This window comes from Thrips palmi, unplaced genomic scaffold (genome assembly GCF_012932325.1).
Source record: "Thrips palmi isolate BJ-2018 unplaced genomic scaffold, TpBJ-2018v1 HiC_scaffold_19, whole genome shotgun sequence".
Lineage (NCBI taxonomy): Eukaryota > Metazoa > Arthropoda > Insecta > Thysanoptera > Thripidae > Thrips > Thrips palmi.
The window spans coordinates 12,078,573-12,100,621 of NW_023144628.1; the positions used below are offsets into that span (position 1 = coordinate 12,078,573).

At 55.4% G+C, this 22,049-nt stretch overlaps 2 protein-coding genes across 2 annotated transcripts in view; one reads left to right on the forward strand and one right to left on the reverse strand.

The window, feature by feature from the left end:
- Positions 1–993: 993 nt before the first annotated feature.
- On the reverse strand, positions 994–2,354 carry LOC117646344 (tetra-peptide repeat homeobox protein 1-like). The gene is made up of 2 exons (XM_034387224.1): positions 2,346–2,354; positions 994–1,581 (listed from the first exon to the last, which is right to left on the reverse strand). Exons 1-2 carry the CDS (start codon positions 2,352–2,354, stop codon positions 994–996), a joined length of 597 nt encoding a protein of 198 aa, XP_034243115.1.
- Positions 2,355–9,489: 7,135 nt separating this feature from the next.
- Positions 9,490–22,049, forward strand: part of LOC117646345 (serine protease filzig) — a 42,529-nt gene continuing 29,969 nt past the window's right edge. Inside the window, exon 1 of the mRNA XM_034387225.1 lies at positions 9,490–9,590. Coding sequence (XP_034243116.1) covers positions 9,490–9,590 — 101 coding nt within the window. The remainder of the gene's footprint in view (positions 9,591–22,049) is intronic.

Consider the following 22,049-nt stretch of genomic DNA (forward strand, 5'->3'; position numbering starts at 1 on the left):
ATAGTAGAATGTACCTTGTGTCATTTATATTTTCCATCTGGCAGAGGGACTAGGCTAAGGCCATCCCGGCTGCATGCCAGCTTGTCTTCAAATCGGCTGACTTTCTAATCCCCAGAGGAATGAACCTTTCAACTAATGAAGGCTCGGACTTGCCTCCCCGAAGAGCGACGCTGTGTCTGAGGGGGCGACGCGACGCCGCACCACCCCCGGAGCTGCGTTGTTCGCGACCCCGCAGTGTCCTCCACCTACACGCCGCCGCGGTCGCCAGCGATCCCAGCGAAGCCGCGCGGTTTCCAGTAAAAGAAACCTGAAATAGACGTCGCAGGAGCGCAATCTGGAACTCGCTGGAAACGTCGAGGGGGCCACCACCCCCGTAATCCTGTGTACAAATTGGCTGGTAATCTCTGGTAATCCATGGCGTCATCACGTAATCCTTGACAAAATTCTGTCATTTTTCAACGTTTTCAGTCATTTTTCAATGTTTTTGAGCTTTTTTTCAACGTTTTCGAACCAATTTTCGAAAATTTCACGCGTAATCCCTAGTAAATTTCCCGTAATCCCGTAATCTTGTGTACACCTGAAATGAGAGTGGTGGCCCCCTCGGGAAACGTAGTCAAGTTTGTCCGCGCGTCGACGCTCCCTGCACGATTATGCGGCAAAAACTGTCTTATTCAAGACTCCTGCCGTGCTGATGTCTTTTTTCCCGCTTGCATTTCCCTGTCCTCGAGGACCCCCTCCTCGTCCAGCCCCCGTGCCCCCGCGCCTCCGCGCCGCAGGCATGCCCGCGGCGTGCAAAGGCTTTTCTGTTGGCGGTCCTGATGTCATTTTCACGCCGCTTCCCGCCCAATTCGTCACTGTTCTTTCGGCACATTCCACCACATTACCTCTTTTCTTCATCTCTTCTTTCCACGGCAATTTCTCTTCTCCTTTCTCTTCCTGCCTGCCTGCTTGCCGCTGCTTGTGCGAGCGGCCGCTGCCGGACAGTGCGGCCCTTCAAGGCCCTTCGACCGCTAGGCCCCTGGCTGGGCCCCTGGCTGGGCCCCTGGCTGGGCCCTTGGCCAGGCCTTTGGCTAGGCCCTTGGCTAGGCCCTTGGCTAGGCCCTTGGCTAGGCCCTTGGCTAGGCCCTTGGCTAGGCCCTTGGCTAGGCCCTTGGCTAGGCCCTTGGCTAGGCCCTTGGCTAGGCCCTTGGCTAGGCCCTTGGCTAGGCCCTTGGCTAGGCCCTTGGCTAGGCCCTTGGCTAGGCCCTTGGCTAGGCCCTTGGCTAGGCCCTTGGCTAGGCCCTTGGCTAGGCCCTTGGCTAGGCCCTTGGCTAGGCCCTTGGCTAGGCCCTTGGCTAGGCCCTTGGCTAGGCCCTTGGCTAGGCCCTTGGCTAGGCCCTTGGCTAGGCCCTTGGCTAGGCCCTTGCTAGGCCCTTGGCTAGGCCCTTGGCTAGGCCCTTGGCTAGGCCCTTGGCTAGGCCCTTGGCTAGGCCCTTGGCTAGGCCCTTGGCTAGGCCCTTGGCTAGGCCCTTGGCTAGGCCCTTGGCTAGGCCCTTGGCTAGGCCCTTGGCTAGGCCCTTGGCTAGGCCCTCGCTGTTCACACTCCTCGCGAACCCATTCTCAAGGTGCTCTCAACACCATTGCTTTTGCTCATCTGCTTTGTACAAAAAAAAATGAAGCCCGCGATCTTATAACTAGTCCAGCACCCCCGGTGCATTCGCGGCGCGATGATTATGTCCCGTTGACTATGTTGTCGCCGTCTGGTGTCTTGTCTAGCATTCTAACGTTCGTTTCATTCGCGTCGCTCGCTCGCTCCCTTCTTAATTGTTTCCTTTTAGGCACCTAGCGTGACAGCGTGACCAGGCCGGCGTGACAGCGTGACCAGATCATTGAGACAGCGTGACCATGTCAGCGTGACAGTGTGACCAGGTCAGCGTGAGAGCGTGACCAGGCCGGCGTGACAGCGTGACCAGGCGGGCGTGACAGCGTGACCAGATCATTGAGACAGTGTGACTATGTCAGCGTGGCAGTGTGACCAGGTCAGCGTTACCAGGTCAGCGTGACAGCGTGACCAGGTCAGCGTGACAGCGTGACCAGGTCAGCGTGACAGCGTGACCAGGTTAGCGTGACAGCATGACAAGGTCCACGTGACAGCGTAACCAGGCCGGCGTGACAGCGTGACCAGATCATTGAAACAGCGTCACCATGTCCGCTTGGCAGTGTGACCATTTGGCCTTAATTTATAGTTTATTAACAGTTTATTAAAAATGGCTGTATATGGTTCCATTTTATTCATTTTTATTAAACAAATTAGAATTTATATTTGGTTTTTATTTAAGGTAAATAAAAACTATATTTAGGCTCACGTTTGCCATATTTACTTTTTATATATTTTTTCCGAGCACTTCTTTCTCTTACAGATGATGCTTATTAAAACTGAATATCGTTAAGTTGCACCTATATACAAACTTAATAAGTATTTAATAAGAACTGAATAAAATCCTTAATTTGTTTAATAAGAATAAATAAAATGGGCTCATATAGGGAGTGGCTCACTGTATCCCCGCACGCCTGAACCAAATCAATCTTAATCAATTTTCCCATTAAACACAAATTAATCATCAAAATTACAAAATTATTTGAAATTATTACAAAATATTGCTAATTAATTAAAATTAATCAGTATTAATACAAGTAAATATTTTTTTTTATTTTAAACGTTTGGAGTAAGGCGATGCTTTGAGTGGACAACTTCCAGGTGGGTGAATTGACATTGCAAGAGTGGCGGTAGAGATCTGTTGGGTCAGGCTATGATTTGTCACGAGTAGCGTAAAATCAGCTGCGTAAGAGAAAGAACTTGTCACGCGAGTGCAAGATCTGCCACGTTAGAGTAGGATCTGTCACGAGTAGCGCAGGGTCTGCCGCGTTAGTGTAAGATCTGTAACGAGAAACGTAAGATCAGCCGCGTAAGACTAAGAACTTGTCACGTGAAGTCCCGAGTAGAAGGCTGCAGATAGGCTGACGCTTGGCTGACGCATAGCTGTATGGACCGTTTTTTGGCTGTATGCATGGCTGCCGTGGCTGCCTTGCAGCCATGTCGCAGCCATAGCGATGTCCTGGACTTGCAGCCATGCACGCTGCAATGGCTGGTCTGGCTGTTTCACGGAGCGCTTTGGCTGTGGAACGCTTCAGAAGCTGCGCACAGAAGCCTTTTGGCTGCCCTAAGCAGCCTATAAACGCTGCCACGCACAGCCAACTTAGCTGCAATGGCTGTAGGCTGCGCGTCGCAGCGTGTTGGCTGTTGGTGCCAGCCGGGCCGCGGCTGGACTTTACAGCTATGTAGGCTGCCATGGCTGTAGGCTGCGCGTCGCAGCGTGTTTGCTTCTGGCGCCAGCCGGGCCGCGGCTGCACTTTACAGCCACGAAGGCTGCAATGGCTGTAGGCTGCGCGTCGCAGCGTGTTGGCTGCTGGTGCCAGCCGGGCCGCGGCTGGACTTTACAGCTATGTAGGCTGCCATGGCTGTAGGCTGCGCGTCGCAGCGTGTTGGCTGCTGGTGGCAGCCAGGCCGCGGCTGGACTTCGCAGCCAGGCGGGCTGCAATGGCTGTAGGCTGCGCACTGCGCGTCGCAGCGTGCTGGCTGCCAGCGACAGCCTGGCCGCGGCTGCACTTTCCAGCCACGTAGGCTGCAATGGCTGTAGGCTGCGGGTCGCAGCGTGTTGGCTGCCGGATGCAACCGGGCTACGGCAGGACTATACAGCCATATAGGCTGCAATGGCTGTAGGCTACGGATGCAGCATGGTGGATGCTGGCGGTATTCAGGCGCACTCCTTGATTAAAGGGTTATAAAAAATAGAAAAAAATAGAATGGGTGCTTGGTATGCTGATATTTGAGTTGAATACGTTAACATACATAAGCCATGCAAGTTTCGTAAAAATCGGGACACTTTTTTGTTATCTTTGATATCTCGGGAACGGAAAGTCCTAGATGAAATTACTTAGCAGATTTGGATCTGGAACGGTGTTGGGACCCTAGAAAATCTACTAAGGGATCCATAGAACTTCAAAGGGCGTAACAGGCCCCCTCAAAGGTCGTCATGGGGATCTTCATGTACTAAGGAGTGAAGCCTAGTAGCGATATGAGTGCTGCCGATGGCATCCACGAAGCTGCAGGATGCAGCCGAGATGTGGCTGTGACCCGCAGCTTCATAGCTGCCAGGGGCAGCGTGGCCCGGGCGAAAGAAGGCTGCCTGGAGCATCCTGAAGGCTGCGGGGTGCAGCCTACAGCAGCGCCTCACAGCCTCTAGGCTTCCGGGGGCAGCGTGGCCCGGGCGAAGGAAAGCTGACTGGGGCATCCTGAAGGCTGCGGGGTGCAGCTTAGAGCAGCGCCTCGCAGCCTCGTGGCTGCTGGGAGCAGCGTGGTCCGCGAAGGAAGGCTGCCTGGAGCATCCCGTAGGCTGCGGGGTGCAGCCTAGAGCAGCGGGGGCAGGGCCGACTCGGCTCCAAAGGGACACTTCAATGGCTGGCAGGTGCAGCCAGAGAGGCTGCAGCGGCTGTGGATGGCTGGATTTTGGCTGACGTATGTCCGAATACAGCCAATGTCTGCAGCCATCCGAGATCCATCCGAGCGCTCTCAGGCACCCGGAGGAAGCCAGCCTGCAGCCAATCTGCAGCCTATAATTTTCTCTCGGGGTGAGATCTGCTACCTTAGAGCGTGATCTGTCACGAGCAGCAAAGGATCTGCCGCTTTAGAGTAACACTCTAAAAAAAATTATGAAATTTCATATCCAAAGGAGTCTAAAATTTCATAATCACGTTCTAAACCTCAATTTTTATAACCTTCGTATGATATTTAAGATCGTGTTATGAAACCTAAGATTTGGGTTATGGATTTTAAGATTAACTGGTTATAAACTTTTAGAACAGAGTGACTTATAACTCCGGTTCTTAAAATCTAGATTTTCGCTTTGAAAGTTTATAACGCTAGCCGATTTTAGAGCAAGGTTCTGAAATTTTTAACCGTTTAGTCCTGCTGCCTAGTCCTTTATTCATGGTTAAATTAATAAAGAGGTGAAGTTTTCATTTTTATCGGCATGTGTTAACATTTTCCGAACCGCTAAGGTAGGAGTCCTAGGGGCGGTCTACAAACTGAAAAACGTACATTTTATGCACTAACTGGAGCAAGCACGCTTTTGCTAGCGTATGCCTACTACTTTTTAGTGCATACAGTTATTACATTAATGAGAGGTATGGAGAGCTGTCTGCTTCAGTTCGCGTGTACATGGCATGATGCACTAGTTAGTGCATGCTTGGCGGGCATGCGCTTGTTGGAGCGTACTTGCAGGCATGCTCCAGTTAATGCATGTTCAAAATTTGTGTGTAGTATTTCCCAAGAGGCTGCAAATCGCGTCCCTTGCAATGCCTGACCGGCCACCGTCCTCCGGGCCGAGCCGAGCCGAGCCGGCCGAGCCGAGCCGAGCCGCCCCGAGCCGGCCGAGCCGAGCCGAGCCGCCCCGAGCCGAGCCGTAGGGTGCCGAGTCGGCGGCGCTGCCTCCACGGAAAATCACCGCTCGCCGGCCGGCCGAAGCTACCTGTGCCCGGCAAAGGGTCGCGTAATCCCTCGGCCACACGGGATTTCGGCGACACTGCGTCACTTTTAGTGTGTCTTTGTCTCCAGTGCTGTGCACATCGTATCCAGTTCGCGTCCGCGTCACCGCAAATTCGCGTCATCAATTTTGTTTCGCTGTACCGTTAGTGCGCGTAGTGCGTAGAGTGCAGTTAAAGTGTTGCTTGTGGTGCCGAACAGCCACCACTCGTGTTCAAGAGTTACAAGCTATTTTGGCGACCCTCGGAAAAAGGACGTGTTTTCGCCAAAAGCGGTGTTACTGAGTGCTGTTATTCCATCTTCTTAACTGTAGGGACGGGCGATGAACGTGTGGGTGGCGTATTATATCAATTCGCTTCTCCTCTTTCATCCTCGTCCCCAAAGTAGTTTCTGCGTGTCGACCGAGTTTCCCTAAAGTGCATCTGGATCTTATGCACTGCTGCGCCTCTGACTGTTAACAGCGTCGACTGCACTACAGTACAATGCTTATTTCCGTTGGCCAGCTGCAACGATTTGCTATAATACTGAGTGTGAAAAGAAATCATACCTTTCTTAGATTTCATCATTTGTAACATATTCATTAAGAAAGGGATAAAGGTTTTATTTATTATTATTTTTTATTTATACATTTTGTGGGCAGTAATGAAACTATTATCATGTTTCATAATATTGGTTGTAGAGATTCAGAACCAAATGTGAATTTACAAAACCAATTGATTCTAAAAAATTAATAAACTAGTTCTTACATTTCATAAACCACTTCTGAAAGTTTAGAACAGCAAGTTATGAAATTTAAGAACTTTTTGGATATGAAATTTAAGATCCATTGTTCTACAAATAACTTCAAATCCAGATTATGAAATTTAAGAAGCATTTTTTTTAGAGTGAAGATCTGTAACGAGTAGCGTAAGATCTGCCGCGTTGGAGAATGATCTGTTACGAGTAGCGTGAGATGTGCCACGTTAGAGTAAGATCTATTGCGTTGGAGTGTGATCTGTCGCGAGTACGGTAAGATCTGTGGCAAGTCCGTTAGGTTTTGTTAGGATAGGTTGGACCTTCTAGTTTCAGGTGTATATGCCTCCCGCCCGACGGCTAGGTTCCAATTCAAATATCAGGCACAACCAGATTCGGATTCAGTTGGGTAATTGATAGCCTCGAGTCACGCTGTCAGTTCACCCGCATGGGAGCAGTCCACCACAAGCCTTACCTTACTGCAAACATTTGAGATAAAATAATAATTTAATTGAAAAAAATACTGATTAATTTCAATTATTTAGCAATATTGTGTAATAATTTCAGAAAATTTTGTAATTTTGATGATTATTTTATGTTTTATGAGAAAATTGATAAATAATGATTTGGTTCAGGCGTGCGGGGATACAGTAAAGCCATCCCCTCATATACAGCCATTTTAATAAACTATTAATAAACTTTAAATTAAGGCCAAATACAATCTTTATTAAGTTGGAGTTCGCGGGAGGTCAGCGTGACAGCGTGACCAGGTTAGCGTGACCAGGTCAGCGTGACAGCGTGACCAGGTCAGCATGACGGCGTGACCAGGTCAGCGTGACAGCGTGACCAGGCGGGCGTGACAGCGTGAACAGATCATTGAGACAGCGTGACTATGTCAGCGTTGCATTGTGACCAGGTCAGCTTGACCAGGTCAAAGTGACAGCGTGACCAGACCAAGTCAGCGTGACAGCGTGACCAGACTAAGCTAGCGTGACAGCGTGACCAAGTCAGTGTGACAGCGTGTCAAGGGCAGTGTGACAGCGTGACAAAGACTGCGTGACAGCGTGACCAGGTCAGCGTGACAGCGTAACGAGGTCAGCGTGACAGCGTTACCAGGTAGACGTGACAGCGTAACCAGGTCAGCGTGACAGCGTGACTAGGTCAGCGTGACAAGGTATGCGTGGCAGGGTGACCAGGTCAGCGTGACAGCGTGACCAGACCAAGTCAGCGTGACCATGTCAGCGTGACCAGATCATTGAGACAGCGTGACCAGGTCAGCGTGACAGCATGACCAGGTCAGCGTGACACCGTGACCAGGTCAGAGTGACAGCGTGACGAAGTCAGCGTGACAGCGTGAGCAGACCAAGTCAGCGTGACAGCGTAACCAAGTCAGTGTGACAGCGTGACAAGGGCAGCGTGACAGCGTGACCAAGTCAGGCTGACAGCGTGATCAGGTCAGCGTGACAGCGTGACAACGACAGCGCGACAGCGTGACCAGGTCAGCGTGACAAGGTATGCGTGACAGGGTCACCAGGTCAGCGTGACAGCGTGACCAAGTCAGTGTGACAGCGTGACCAGGTCAGCGTGACAGCGTAGCCTGGACAGCGTGACAGCGTGACCACGTCAGCGTGACCAGGTCAGCGAGACAGCGTAGCCTGGATAGCGTGACTGCGTGACCAGGTCAGCGTGACAGCGTGACTAGGGCAGCGTGACTAGGTCAGCGTGACAGCGTGATCAGGTCAGCGTGACAACGTATCCAGGTCAGCGTGACACCGTGACCCTAACTAGAAACAAAACCAAACCTAAGGTAACTTACTACCGAGGGGAAGGCATTCGGCCTCGATGCTGACCTGGATTCTGCTGGAGATGGAAATGCTTTTTCATCAGTAGTAAATTTGGATGTCTTTTTTTTTAAAATGGGTCTCTTTTCATTATAGGGGGTGATAGCCACAAAGAATGCATTCGCACGAAGGATTATGATTCGACAAAGGTTGGTTTCTCCTTGAATCGAAGGATGGGTACTTAATGACCTTAAACTAAATTGTCAAACCAATTCTAACCTAACCTAACGGGCTCGTGTCACATCTTACTCTTCTCGTGACAGATCTTTCCCTTCTTTCAACAGATCTTTATCTCAAACTAAATGGTCCAACCAATCCTAACCTAACCTAACGGGCTCGTGACAGATCTTACTCTACTCGTGACAGATCTTTCCGTACTCTCGACATATCACGTTTTCAAATTCAATGGTCCAACCAATCCTTACGAAACCTAACGGGCTTGTGACAGATCTTACTTTACTCGCGACAAACCTTACGCTACTCTTGACAGATCTTATTCTCAAACTAAGCGTGACCAGTTCAGCGTGAGAGTGTGGCCAGGCCGGCCTGACAGCGTGACCAGGTCAGCGTGACCAGGTCTGACCAGGTCAGCGTGACAGCGTGACCAGGTCAGCGTAACAGCGTGACCAGGTCAGCGTGACAGCGTGACCAGGTCAGCGTGACCAGGTCATGCGTGACAGCGTGACAGCGTGACCAGGTCAGCGTGACCAGGTCAGCGTGACAGCGTGACCAGGTCAGCGTGACAGCGTGACCAGGTCAGCGTGACAGCGTGACCAGGTCAGCGTGACCAGGTCAGCGTGACAGCGTGACCAGGTCAGCGTGACAGCGTGACCAGGTCAGCGTGACAGCGTGACCAGGTCAGCGTGACAGCGTGACCAGGTCAGCGTGACAGCGTGACCAGATAAGCGTGACAGCGTGACCAGGTCAGCGTGACAGCGTGACCAGGTCAGCGTGACAGCGTGACCAGATCATTGAGACAGCGTGACCAGATCATTGAGACAGCGTGACCATGTCAGCGTGGCAGTGTGACCAGGTCAGCGTGACAGCGTGACCAGGTCAGCGTGACTAACAGCCCGATCTATAACAGACGGTCGAATCTGTCAAAGGGTGACCCGGCTTTTGTGACAGACTGGTCAGGAAGCGTGACAAACGGCCTTAGACAGATCACATGGCTGAGTGGCGCTCCGCCGAGCGAGCTCCCTGCGGTCGCTCGCTCGCTCCGCGAATAAAGACCGGAAAAACCAACTCAAAATTTTCAAGTGCACTGATTACTGAATTATTAAAATTAAAGAGAATATATTGCACTCGTGTAAATCTTGCCAGAATTTCAGAAACATGTCTGAAAACCTGTCCAAATTTGCGCAAAGCCCTCAACCGCAGCTAGTTTTGGAGCAGTTGCCTAGCAAAATGGTCAAAAGGCGTTTGGACCTCAAGAAGTATGATTGCAATATTATGTCGGATTATGTTGATTATTTTTTCACTGATTAAAAATTGGACGTACCCTTCTTACCTCGAGAAGGTTACCCCTTAATAGACCTGTGTGACTTGAGAAAAATAAGCGTGATGCGTGACCTGACAAATAATCGTTGTGACTTAAGAAATAATATGTGAGAATGTAAAAATACTCGGAGGTCGTGACCCCTCTGAACTGCTATACTGCGAACGTTGCTGCATTGCGGAGGGAACCCGTGCCGCGACACTTTCCATCGCAGTCCCGCGCGCGTTCCGCCCCAGGGACACTTGCCACTGCCGTCTGCACTCTAAATGTCTTACGAAGAAATTTCCCATAATACGAAGAAAATGGCGCAAGCATAATACGAAGGTGGTTTTTCTTCGTATTACGAAGGTTTTTCTTTGTATCTTACAATGAAAAAGCTTAAAAGATTCGTATTACGAAGCAATATTGCTTTGTATTATGCTTGCGCCGAATTCACTGTAACATACGAATAACATAGGTCAAATTTCATTGTAAGACATTTAGAGTGTGCACGGCTTGCCCTGCCTGCCCGGCTGCCTGCCTTGCAGGAGCACGCAATCAAGGCGGGGCGTGTAAGCGAGAGGACAATTACTGCGCACCTGCCCATAAAAGACTGGAAAGGATGGCCGGGGGCTGCAGGCTACAGGCCGCCCCCGCCGGGACCGGCCCGCAGTGGGCCAGAAGGCCGGCGCGGCGGACAAAACTCTAGACGCGTTTTGAGCTCCAGAGTCACTAAATGGAACTCGAACCGAACGTGTGACCCCACCAATGGATTGCTCTCCGAACGAGGAACTCATTGGTGGGGTCACACTTTTGGTTCGAGTCCTGTTTAGTGACTCTTGAGCTCAAAACGCGTCTAGAGTTTTGGCCGCCTGCGCCGGTCTTCTGGCCCACTATGCGGCCCAGGCTTTTGAGACAAGCTTGTCTCAGGGCGGCGCGGACGGTGCGGGTGGCGAAAGGGGAGGAAGTCCCCGGATGTGCGCCGCCCCCGGCGACGCCGCCCCCCGCCACGCCGCCCCCCGCCACGCCGCCCCCCGCCACGCCGCCCCCGGCCACGCCGCCCCCGTCCACGCCGCCCCTCGCCACGCCGCCCCCCGCCACGCCGCCCCCGGCCACGCCGCCCCCCGCCACGCCGCCCCTCGCCACGCCGCCCCCCGCCACGCCGCCCCCGGCCACGCCGCCCCCCGCCACGCCGCCCCTCGCCACGCCGCCCCCCGCCACGCCGCCCCCGGCCACGCCGCCCCCGCCACGCCGCCCCTCGCCACGCCGCCCCCCGCCACGCCGCCCCCGGCCACGCCGCCCCCCGCCACGCCGCCCTCCCCTCAGCCACGCCACCCCTTGCCCCACCCCCGCCTCCTCCGTCCCAGTGCATGTCCGCCGAGGTGGTCCCGGGGGAACTTCGCCACAGCTTCGCCCTTGATCTTGGCCCCCCGGCCGGCCCGGCTCGGCCAGGCGCGGCCCCCGCGAGGAAAAAAAAGGAAGTTGCTCACCCCGGCCACGCCGCCGCGCTCGCTACACTGGAAGGGGAGCGGTCCAAATCGGCCGGCAGAAGATAAACCGAAGGAAAGCAAACACAGAGCAAAATGAAGATCGATGCGCAGTGGCTGGCGGCAAAAAGGGCACATTATTTCACCGCTCTCAACGTGTACTCCAGCAAGCTACTTCGCATATGCATTATGCAGAGCAGGCGGGGTAATGAATTCCCTGAGAAAACGGCCACCCACACACACTCACACACACACACACACACACAAACACACACAAACACACACCTTCCTCACCCACAGGCGAACCAAAACACACACACGGCCACGGCATTGCACTGCACACCTACCGGATGGCGCCGCTGTCGCCTTGGTCGCCCCGGGTCACAGTGGGCCAGAGCAAGAAGACCGGCGTGGAGGCGGCCAAAATTCTAGACGCGCGTTTTGAGCTCCACAGTCGGTAAATGGGACTCGAAACCGAACGTGTGACCCCACCAATGGATTGATCTACGAACGAGGAACCCTTTCCCAGCTTAAAAATCCACTTGCTACTTTCTAGGTGGAAAACGTAAGGTGGAAATGGGTCAGGTGGAAATGGCTGGGTGGAAACAGTTTACAAGGTGATAATTGGTTACTTTTACAAGGTGGCCCCTCCATCCCAGGTGGAAATTGTATTTTCCACGTTGCAGTGGATTCCACCTGGGTGGAACATGGATTCCACTTGGGTGGAATGAAACTCCAGGCGGAATATGAAAGATGTGTTTGAGTCCATCAGTCAGCCCTCGGTACGTCGCCACTCAAGAGGAGAATGGTCCTTCCACCCTAACTTTTCACGCTACACCCATTTCCGCTCATAGATTTAAGATAGCTATGAAGGTTAACATATTATTGAGGAAATCTGAAAATGGCTCGGAGACTTCAACGCACGGGCAATAACAATACCAGGTGGAAGATTCTAATTTCCACTCGGAAATTTTGCCCAGGTGGAAGAATTATTTCCACCTAGTAAAGCTGGGGTGGAAATTTGCGACTTCCACACGGAAACCTTGTCAAGGTGGAACAGATCGTTTTCCACCCAGATAAGTCGGGGCGGAAATCTACAAAGCCCACGTGGAAAGGCGTCATCCACGTGGAATTACCTTCTTCTCAAGGTGGAATCGCCACTTTCTAGGTGGAATGCGCTGTTTCCACCTCGACTTCATGAGTGGATTTTTAAGCTGGGTTGGTGGGGTCACAAGTTCGGTTCGAGTCCCATTAAGTGACTCTAGAGCTCAAAACGCGTCTAGAATTTTGGCCGCCTCCACCGGTCTTCTGGCCTACTGTGCGGGTGCTGCTAGCTTTGGGAGCTGCTAGTCGGTGGAAATTTTATCTTTTTGAAGCGGTGGCCAGGCTAACGCCGTAAAAGGTAGCATTATCTCGGCCACACGCCGAAGCGTCACAGCAGTCTCCGGTAGGTGCTGGTCAGTACAGGGACTTGCTGCACAGCTAGTGTCTCCACGACACTTCACTCCGCGGCCCCTCCGCGTACTGCCCCCCCCCCTTCCCCTCCTCTCCTATTCCCGGCCGTGCCGCGTCCTGCGACACGACACTTTCCAGTTGGCCTCATGCAAATTTCACGCTATTTCACTTTCGCGCCTCCCGGTTTACTGCTATTATACGAGTGTGTGTGCGCGTACATGTATGTTTGTGTGTGTGTGTGTGTGTGTGTGAGTTGCGTGTGCGTGTATATGTGTGTGTGTGTGTGCGTCGTCCACACCGCGCACTTTCCACTGCCGGCGTTTTGTTCGGGGAATCCATACGCGTGTCGGGGCCGACAGGCTACGGCAAGCTAGACGGCAGGCGGGCTGGTCGGGCTGGTCGCAATCAGGCACCGGAAGGAGGCAACGGGGGCCCCGATCGCGGACCCTCCACGCCCCGGCTCCCGCTCCAGCTCAACAAACACGAGTTCAAGGCCACCTCCGCTCGCTGTTTGCGCGGGCAAGCGGACCCCGGCCGGGGCCCTCCGGTGACAAAGCGAAGGGGGTCGGCCCGTGCATTTTCCCTTTGACCGTCCGGGCAAACGGTCCCGACGGTCTGCCTCCCGCCTTGCCTCCGCCTTGCCTCCGCCTTGCCTCCGCCTTGCCTCCGCCTTGCCTCCGCCTTGCCTCCGCCTTGCCTCCGCCTTGCCTCCGCCTTGCCTCCGCCTTGCCTCCGCCTTGCCTCCGCCTTGCCTCCGCCTTGCCTCCGCCTTGCCTCCGCCTTGCCTCCGCCTTGCCTCCGCCTTGCCTCCGCCTTGCCTCCGCCTTGCCTCCGCCTTGCCTCCGCCTTGCCTCCGCCTTGCCTCCCGCCTTGCCTCCGCCTTGCCTCCCGCCTTGCCTCCGCCTTGCCTCCGCCTTGCCTCCCGCCTTGCCTCCGCCTTGCCTCCGCCTTGCCTCCGCCTTGCCTCCGCCTTGCCTCCCGCCTTGCCTCCGCCTTGCCTCCGCCTTGCCTCCGCCTTGCCTCCGCCTTGCCTCCGCCTTGCCTCCTCCCGCCTGCACGGTTTTGAGTGGCGTCGGCGAGTACCGCCCACACGTGAACGTCGTGGCGCGGAGGCGTCCGTTTTGTTTTCCCGATTCCCTTTTCCCGGAATGGCGTTTCGCCGACCGACGTCACCGCCGGGAAGATAAACTGCTTATGCGGTCCACGCGCCAGGCGGGGCCAGGGGCTGGGCCAGCCTCCCACTAGAGCCCGTCAAACGGCAGGCCAAACAGGCCAGACGGGAAAAATCTTATTTTAACGCGTGGCCCGACCGGCCTGACCAAGTATGAAAACGTGCGACCCACGCGACCTGTGCCCTTTTATCATGGACCAGCTGGGCCAAATCTTTTTTAAGTCGGGTCGGCGCGGCCTGCCGCTAGACCTGCAGACCCGGCAGGCCCATTCTTTCATATTCTGGCCCGTACGGCCTGCGCTGTCAGAAGACGACCTGACCGACCAGCGACCTGGCCGACCTGGCCCAGCAGACCAGCTGCCGTCCCGTAGGTGTCGCAGCGCTGGCCGGCCGGGCGGAGGATCGATACCAGCCAGAGGCAGGCCGTTTTATCGGCTTTCTGACCCTCCAAATTCTGGAAACGCGGTAGAAATGTCATTCTGAGACCACGATCCGTCTCTGCAGATATATATTTTCCGTTTTCGTGCCAAAAAAAATTTACCGCTGGCTGGTGTTGAACCTCTGTCACTTTCGACGCGGCAGCGGTACACCGGCGCAGCGTCGGCTGCGTATGAAACGTTTTCGCATGAGGAGACAGCCCGGGCTGGCGGCCCAGGTCGGGCAGGCCACAGCAAAATCACGCCGACCCAGGTGACCAGGAGATTAAAAGGATCGACCTTTGTGGCCAGAGCGGGCCGGCCACACCTGCAAAGTTCGTTTCTTGGGTCGAGATGGTCCGCTCTGGCCAGCCAGGTCGGCCTCTGCATCAGCTACTTTCTTAAAAGCTGTTCTCAGCTCGTACTCTTGGCTGGCCCGATCGGCCTGCCGTTTGACGGGCTCTACCTCCCACCGCCTGCTCTACTTGGCGTGCTCCGCGGCTCCGCGGGGCTCTCGGCGGGGCGGCCCCATCTCCGCCTTGCTCGGTGGCCGCACGGCCGCGCGCTGACGTGATAATGTGTGCAAGCGCGCCAAAAAACAACACGCGCCTGTTTTCAAAACAAGCACAGCGAGGGCACGGGGGACGCGGCGTGCGCGTGGCAGCGTGCCTCGCGGCCCGTCTCTTGTAAGGGGCGCGCGGCGGGCCGCCCTCTTGGGCCGCCGGGGACGTCGCGAATTTTAGGACCGACTTTGCGTCTTTTACTGCGCGGGGTTGGCGGGGAACGCGGAGGCTGCCTCGGGGGCGGCGCGGGAGCACTGGGGCAGGGCGGCGGGCCGCGATCTTCTGCCCCCACTGCAGTGTACTGTATGGAACACCCGCAGGGAGCCGGGGCGTACCCACACCACTAGGAAGGTGAGGTACCACACTGTAATTAAGACACATTAAGGCGCGGAGCGACTGGGAAGAGCTATGGAGTGGCCGTGCGCGCCGCTCGCAAGATAGGCATTGCGTCCCGGCGCGGGTTCAAGTCCCGCCAGAGGCGGCTCCATTTTTCGCGCGCTGGGATAAGGCACCGCGGAGTGGCCCGCGAGGCGGCCGCGCATACATCAACCAAGTTTCTCATTGCGACCCTACTTCCGGCAGGCGAAGCTCGGGGAAGCTCCACCCTCGGCGCCGCCCCCTTCGCGCAGCCATGCCCCTGGCCCTGCCCCCTGCCCCACCCCGAGCGCCCTTTCTGCGGTCGTGCAACACGGTTGTGTGCGCGCCACTATGCCTGATTTCATTTCCCCGGCCCTGAAAGTTACGTAACACGTTCACCCCGACGGGGGCGGCGGCGCCCAGGGGCGGCATGCCCGGCGTACCAATCGGCCGGCCCGCGCGGCGCGGCGGCATTGCTACCGGCCCGCCCCTTTGATCGGGGCCTCCTCGTCGACCTTGGCGCCGAAATCTCGCTGCTCGCTGCTTCTCGGCGCGGCCCGATACGGATCGCTGGCGCCTCCCTTTCCGAGTCCCTTTCGCCCCGGGTTCAAATACCAGCGGCGCCGAATTATTATTTTCTTTTTACTTTTCCCTGACCGCCGCGGCCGTGGCCCGGGTCCTCGTACAGAAGGGAGAAAGTCCCGCGGACAACGCAGTGCTCCGCAGTGCGGGTGAAGTAGTGTTGTGGTCACCACGCCTCGCCCGGCCCCGCCCCACCCCACCCCGCCCCACCCCGCCCCACCCCACCCCACCCCACCCCACCCCACCCCGCCCCGCCCGGCGCCGCCGCTTTGTGTTGCCATTTGATACGCGGCGAAAAGGACGGACTTGGCGGCGGACATGTGTGGGTGTTCTGGAGAGTCCCGATGTCTCCGGGAGAGTCTTACAGGGCCCAATGCAGAGTCCGGGAGCCCTGTAAAAGTGGTCTGCAGGCTCGTAATGAAGAGAATGAAGCATACATTACGTCCCGCAAAGTCCCTCCCAGACAGAAGGCCGGTAATTCCGCACTTTACGTGTAAAAGTTCCGGTTTTCGGCCGCGAGCCTTCATCGCGTTAACGACTCACGCGGCCGTTTGCGCACTTAACCTAATTTCGTCGTTGTCGCATTTAAATGGCGTTTGAATGGCGCCGCTTGGCCGGCTCCCTGCTGGCGGCCGGCGCGCCTGGCGGCACTTTCTGCGACCTTGGCTGTCTCATTTCCCTTTTCGGGCCGCCTGCTCCGCCTGCTCCGCGTCACCGGCAGACACCTGTGCAGCGAGCGCCGCCACGCCGCGCAACAGCTGGGCCTTGGCTGGGCCGCCGCAGCTGCCGCCCCACAGTGGGCCAGAAGACCGGCGGAGGCGGCCAAAACTCTAGACGCGTTTTGAGCTCCAGAGTCGCTCAACAGGGCGCGAACCAAACGTGTGACCCCACCAATGGATTCCTCGTTCGGCGAGCAATCCATTGGTGGGGTCACACGTTCGGTTCGAGTCCCATTTAGTGACCCTGGAGCTCAAAGTGTTTTGGCCGCCGCCGTGCCGGCCTGGCCCACTGTGCGCCCCAAACCGTGCCGCCTGCCGTCGCTCTGTCTCTCTCGCACTCACGGCGCGTTCCGCAGGGGTGCGAGAGAGACGGAGCCCAGCACTACAGCGCCTGCGGCCTTGAACGCCACGAGGAAAATCTGGGCCGGCGACGGAGAGTGAAAACAGAAAACAGAGAGGGATGATCTCGCCGTTGTCATGCCTTGCACGGAGCGACCAGCCGACCCGACGTGAAAGTCCCAGGCTAATTCACCGTTCAGAGAGGAGATACGTGAACGCGCTGCTGTCACCGCATGTGCGTGGTGCGGCGTGGCGGGGCGTGGCGTGGCGGGGCAGGGCGTGGCGGGGCGTGGCGGGGCGCGGCGAGGGACGCCAACTAACCCTCTCTGATTCCCCATGCGTGTCGCAGCGCGAGACACGGGGGCTTGTGGTCGCTGGAGCTTGGCGGCCCGAGCCTCGCTGGAGCCTGACTGGAGCCTGACTGGAGCCCGGCGGCGGCACTGCGCGGCACTGCGCGGCTCCGCGGAGCTGGAGCGTGAGCGGCTGGAGCATGGCGAGGCGGGCGAGGCGCACAGTGGGCCAGAAGGCCGGTGGAGGCGGCCAAAACTCCAGACGCGTTTTGAGCTCCAGAGTAGCTAAACCGGACTCGAATCGAACGTGCGGCCCCACCAATGGATTCCTCGTTCGGAGAGCAATCCATTGGTGGGGTCACACGTTCAATTCGAGTGGCAGCTGAAAACGCGTCTGGAGTTTTGGCCGCCTCCACCGGTCTTCTGACCCACTGTGAGGCGGGAGAAGCATGGAGTCGCCGTGGCGTTCCTGGAAACGGCGCCAAGTGCCCAAGTCCCTGCATTCGTCGCGCTGGAGTGCTGGAGCGCTGGAGAGGCTGCCGCGGCCGGAGCGTCTTCCTGGAGCCTGTCCGGAGGATGAATAGCAACGCCATGCGCGGCGGCCCTCGCGGCGGCCAGCGCTCTGATTGGCGCGATCGGCAGTGCTCTGTTAAGTGAAGCCTGCCGCGCGCTGTGTATGGCGATGTGGAGCGGTGGCCGGCGTGGCCGCGGTGCCGCGAGAAAGGGCGGCCGATTCACTTTCAAATTGGAGCCTCCATGTCCGATGGCGCGGACGCGCGCGGACGGGACGAGACAGGACTGCTTTGAGGCGCATCGCCTCGCGCTCGGCGTGGCTCGGCGTGGCTCGGCGTGGCTCAGCCGCGCTCGGCTCGCGGATGGCTCGGGCGTGGCGGATGGCGGATGTCGTCAGTCCAATAAACACATCGCTCCGTGGCGCCGCGCCGCGCTGCACGCTCGCGGCGGAGACGAGCCGAGCGAGCGTGCGCACCGAGCGCGGCCGGGCCTTGCCGGCGGTGTCCTTCGTCCTGCCCGTCCTTCCCGCACGCCACCCGGCCTCGTAAACCCGCAAGGGGCTGGCGGCTCGGCAAGCGAGGCAAGCGCGCCGCTGATGACTCGTTACTCAGTCGACTTTCATTTTTATCGCCCAATGAGATGTCTTGAGGTGTTTTTAATGAGAACACGACACCAGTATGGGACCCCTGCCGGAAATGGCAGTCTACTTTTTTGTGTGTTTCGCACACCGCGGCCGCCTCGACGACGACGCCGTGACCCGGTAAAGGCGGCAGGATTGGCGCGGTTTCCGAAGCGCGCTCACGAGGGCGAGCATAGTGCTTTCGTCACTCTGTCTCGCTCGCACTCGAGGGTTGCCTACACGGTAAAAACGGTTCCTGGTTTTCCCAGGAACTCCCTGGAATTCGCCTAGGTCTCTACCATAGGCTTCCTGGGAAAACCAGGAACCGTTTATACCGTGTAGGGAGCCGAAGCGATCCTACGTCTCTAGCTTTTGCACAGTGCGGTCTTCTGGCCCACTGTGAACCGGTCCGGCTCCCAAAGTGTGTTCCTGAAGGCAAAAGCACGGCCACCATGTGGGCACGTCGGGCACGCAGCACGAAGTGTGTGCCTGCCAGGCATGCACCAAGAAGTGTGTGTCTGCCAGGCATGCACCATGAAGTGTGTGCCTGCAGGCATGCACCATGAAGTGTGTGCCTGCAGGCATGCACCAAAAAGTGTGAGCCTGCAGGCATGTACCAAGAAGTGTGTGCCTGCCAGGCATGCCCCAGGCAAGAAGTGTGTGCCTGCAGGCAGGGGTCGGAAACGGCCAGGGGAGCCCGTGAGCCCATGCGCCCCACCGCTGCCGACGCGCCGCGCGCGGCGGAGCGCTCTGCACGGCGGTACTAAAATCGACAGAACTTTGTCAAAACTTCATCAAATCGATCAAACGAGGTCATTTTTGGATTCTACACAAAATTTCCTATCGATTACAAACAATGGTTTAGCGTTTCAAGTGTTGAAAACACGTTATTTTTCAATTATAAGTCAATTTTACCGGCAACCGACAGCCGACTTGATATTTCTCATTAGCTTAAAAAGTGATTTCTGTTTGTTTTAGGTCCATACATGCAGCGAGCCGATTGTTGGCCATAGTTTACCCTGTGGCGTGGTGTGTTTGGAATGTTGATACGACCTCAGGGGCGACCACAGTGATCCAAAACGTAACTTGGACATTTGGTACAAAATTGGTTTTTGCAACTTTGGAGGTTAAAAGCACAGCTTGTAAAAGCGCGTTTGTCATGTTCTATACGCCTAAGCCACCCAGAATTTTATTCTCTATCGCCCTGTGGTAAGGGTTTTGCGAAAGGAGATCAAACTTCAGATATCTCGCGAAAGTTCCGAAACACTACGAAAACGCCGTAACAGTACAAGCAAACGGGGGAGCTTAATGTAAACAAACTATAGCTCGGATTGAAAATCTGACACCACCACGTTGTAGCGCGGACAATTTTACAAGCCATAGTCTAAGCTCATCGCAATCGGACCATCGGTTTGAAAACAGCAGTATATATTCTAAAAGACAGATTTAACGTCGGGTTTGGTCAAGCGGCGGCAGTATGAGAAATTACTGTGGCGGCGCACTGAACAGGGGTTAAGAGATTTGCTCGCTACGTTCAAACCGATGGTCCGATTGCGATGAGCTTAGACTATGGCTTGTAAAATTGTCCGCGCTACAACGTGGTGGTGTCAGATTTTCAATCCGAGCTATAGTTTGTTTACATTAAGCTCCCCCGTTTGCTTGTACTGTTACGGCGTTTTCGTAGTGTTTCGGAACTTTCGCGAGATATCTGAAGTTTGATCTCCTTTCGCAAAACCCTTACCACAGGGCGATAGAGAATAAAATTCTGGGTGGCTTAGGCGTATAGAACATGACAAACGCGCTTTTACAAGCTGTGCTTTTAACCTCCAAAGTTGCAAAAACCAATTTTGTACCAAATGTCCAAGTTACGTTTTGGATCACTGTGGTCGCCCCTGAGGTCGTATCAACATTCCAAACACACCACGCCACAGGGTAAACTATGGCCAACAATCGGCTCGCTGCATGTATGGACCTAAAACAAACAGAAATCACTTTTTAAGCTAATGAGAAATATCAAGTCGGCTGTCGGTTGCCGGTAAAATTGACTTATAATTGAAAAATAACGTGTTTTCAACACTTGAAACGCTAAACCATTGTTTGTAATCGATAGGAAATTTTGTGTAGAATCCAAAAATGACCTCGTTTGATCGATTTGATGAAGTTTTGACAAAGTTCTGTCGATTTTAGTACCGCCGTGCAGAGCGCTCCGCCGCGCGCGGCGCGTCGGCAGCGGTGGGGCGCATGGGCTCACGGGCTCCCCAGGCCGTTTCCGACCCCTGCTGCAGGCATGCCCCAAGAAGTGCATGCGGCACATACTTGAGTTTGCAGAGCAGTGTGGTTCAAACCCGGGACATGATCCGGCCCCGAGCATGAGCCGCGGTGGTCTATGAGAGTGTAGAGGCGTCGGTTCCCCGTGCGAGAGAGACGAAGCCCTGTTCCGCCGGAAACAGTGTCGTGGACGCGGTGAGGGATGCTGCGCGCCGATGAGCGCGCCGATGAGGATCCCAGTGAAAGCCGAGCGGAGGGTCGTTACTTCTCGATTGAGGAACCCCCTCCCCCTTCGCGAGTCCAGCTAATGGATCAGCGAGTGGCTCACGGCGGCCGTCACGTGATCATGATCAGATCAAACACACTCAGTCACCGACACGACGCTGCGCCATGCCGCGGTACGCCACCGCGCCCTACTTCCCGCTTCCCGGGTTCGAGTCCCGGCAGGGCAGCGTCAAGGTTTTGTGTGGCTGACTTAACGCTCTAAAACCAAGGTGTCTATAATTCGATACCCCCCTGCAACAAGCAGCTATCTACGCTCACTGTCTCGATAACCGACTATCTACGCGCGCTCTCCTGACAACCGGCTATCTACACGGGCTGTCTGGATAACCGACTACTGTATCTGCTTTCTCCACCTCGCGAGATTGAATGCTTTTATTTATCCAACCAATTAAGTTGCCCTCGCAAAACCTTTACCAAAACTTGTCAAAAGTTTGTCAAAGCAAGATTAAGTATGGTTTAAACGGGTCGCTTTAAGTGTCATGGAGAAAAATACTTCGTTATACGACAACCCTAACCTCGCTACGATGTTGGATAGTCGGTTATCCGGACAGCCCATGTAGATAGCCGGTTGTCGGGAGAGCGCCCGTAGATAGTCGGTTATCGAGACAGTGAGCGTAGATAGCTGCTTGTTGCAGGGGAGTATCGAATTGCAGGGAGTGCGATTAACCGGCTTGGATAGGACGCAGTGGCCGCACAAAGTCGCCTTAAATCACGATTCTCCGGCGCTTTGACAACTTCGCGGCACTGGTGCTCCAAAACCACTCTGCAAACTCAACAGAGTACTCGGTACACTCTCTTTAGAGTGTACTCATGAGTACACTATCTTTAGCGTGTACTCATGAGTACACTATCTTTAGCGTGTACTTATAAGTACACTCTCTTCAGCGTGTACTCACGAGTACACTCCCACGAACGTGTACTCACGAGTACACTCCCACGAACGTGTACTCACGAGTACACTCCCACGAACGTGTACTCACGAGTACACTCCCACGAACGTGTACTCACGAGTACACTCCCACGAACGTGTACTCACGAGTACACTCCCACGAACGTGTACTCACGAGTACACTCCCACGAACGTGTACTCACGAGTACACTCCCACGAACGTGTACTCACGAGTACACTCCCACGAACGTGTCTCACGAGTACACTCCCACGAACGTGTACTCACGAGTACACTCCCACGAACGTGTACTCAACTGCATATATTGTACCGACCTAAGCACACTCTGGCTGCAGTGTACTCAGCTAAAGCACACTCTCGTTGCAGTGTACTCAGCTAAGCACACTCTCGTTAGAGTGTGCTCAGCTGAGCACACTCTCGTAGGAGTGTGCTTGTGTGAGTACACG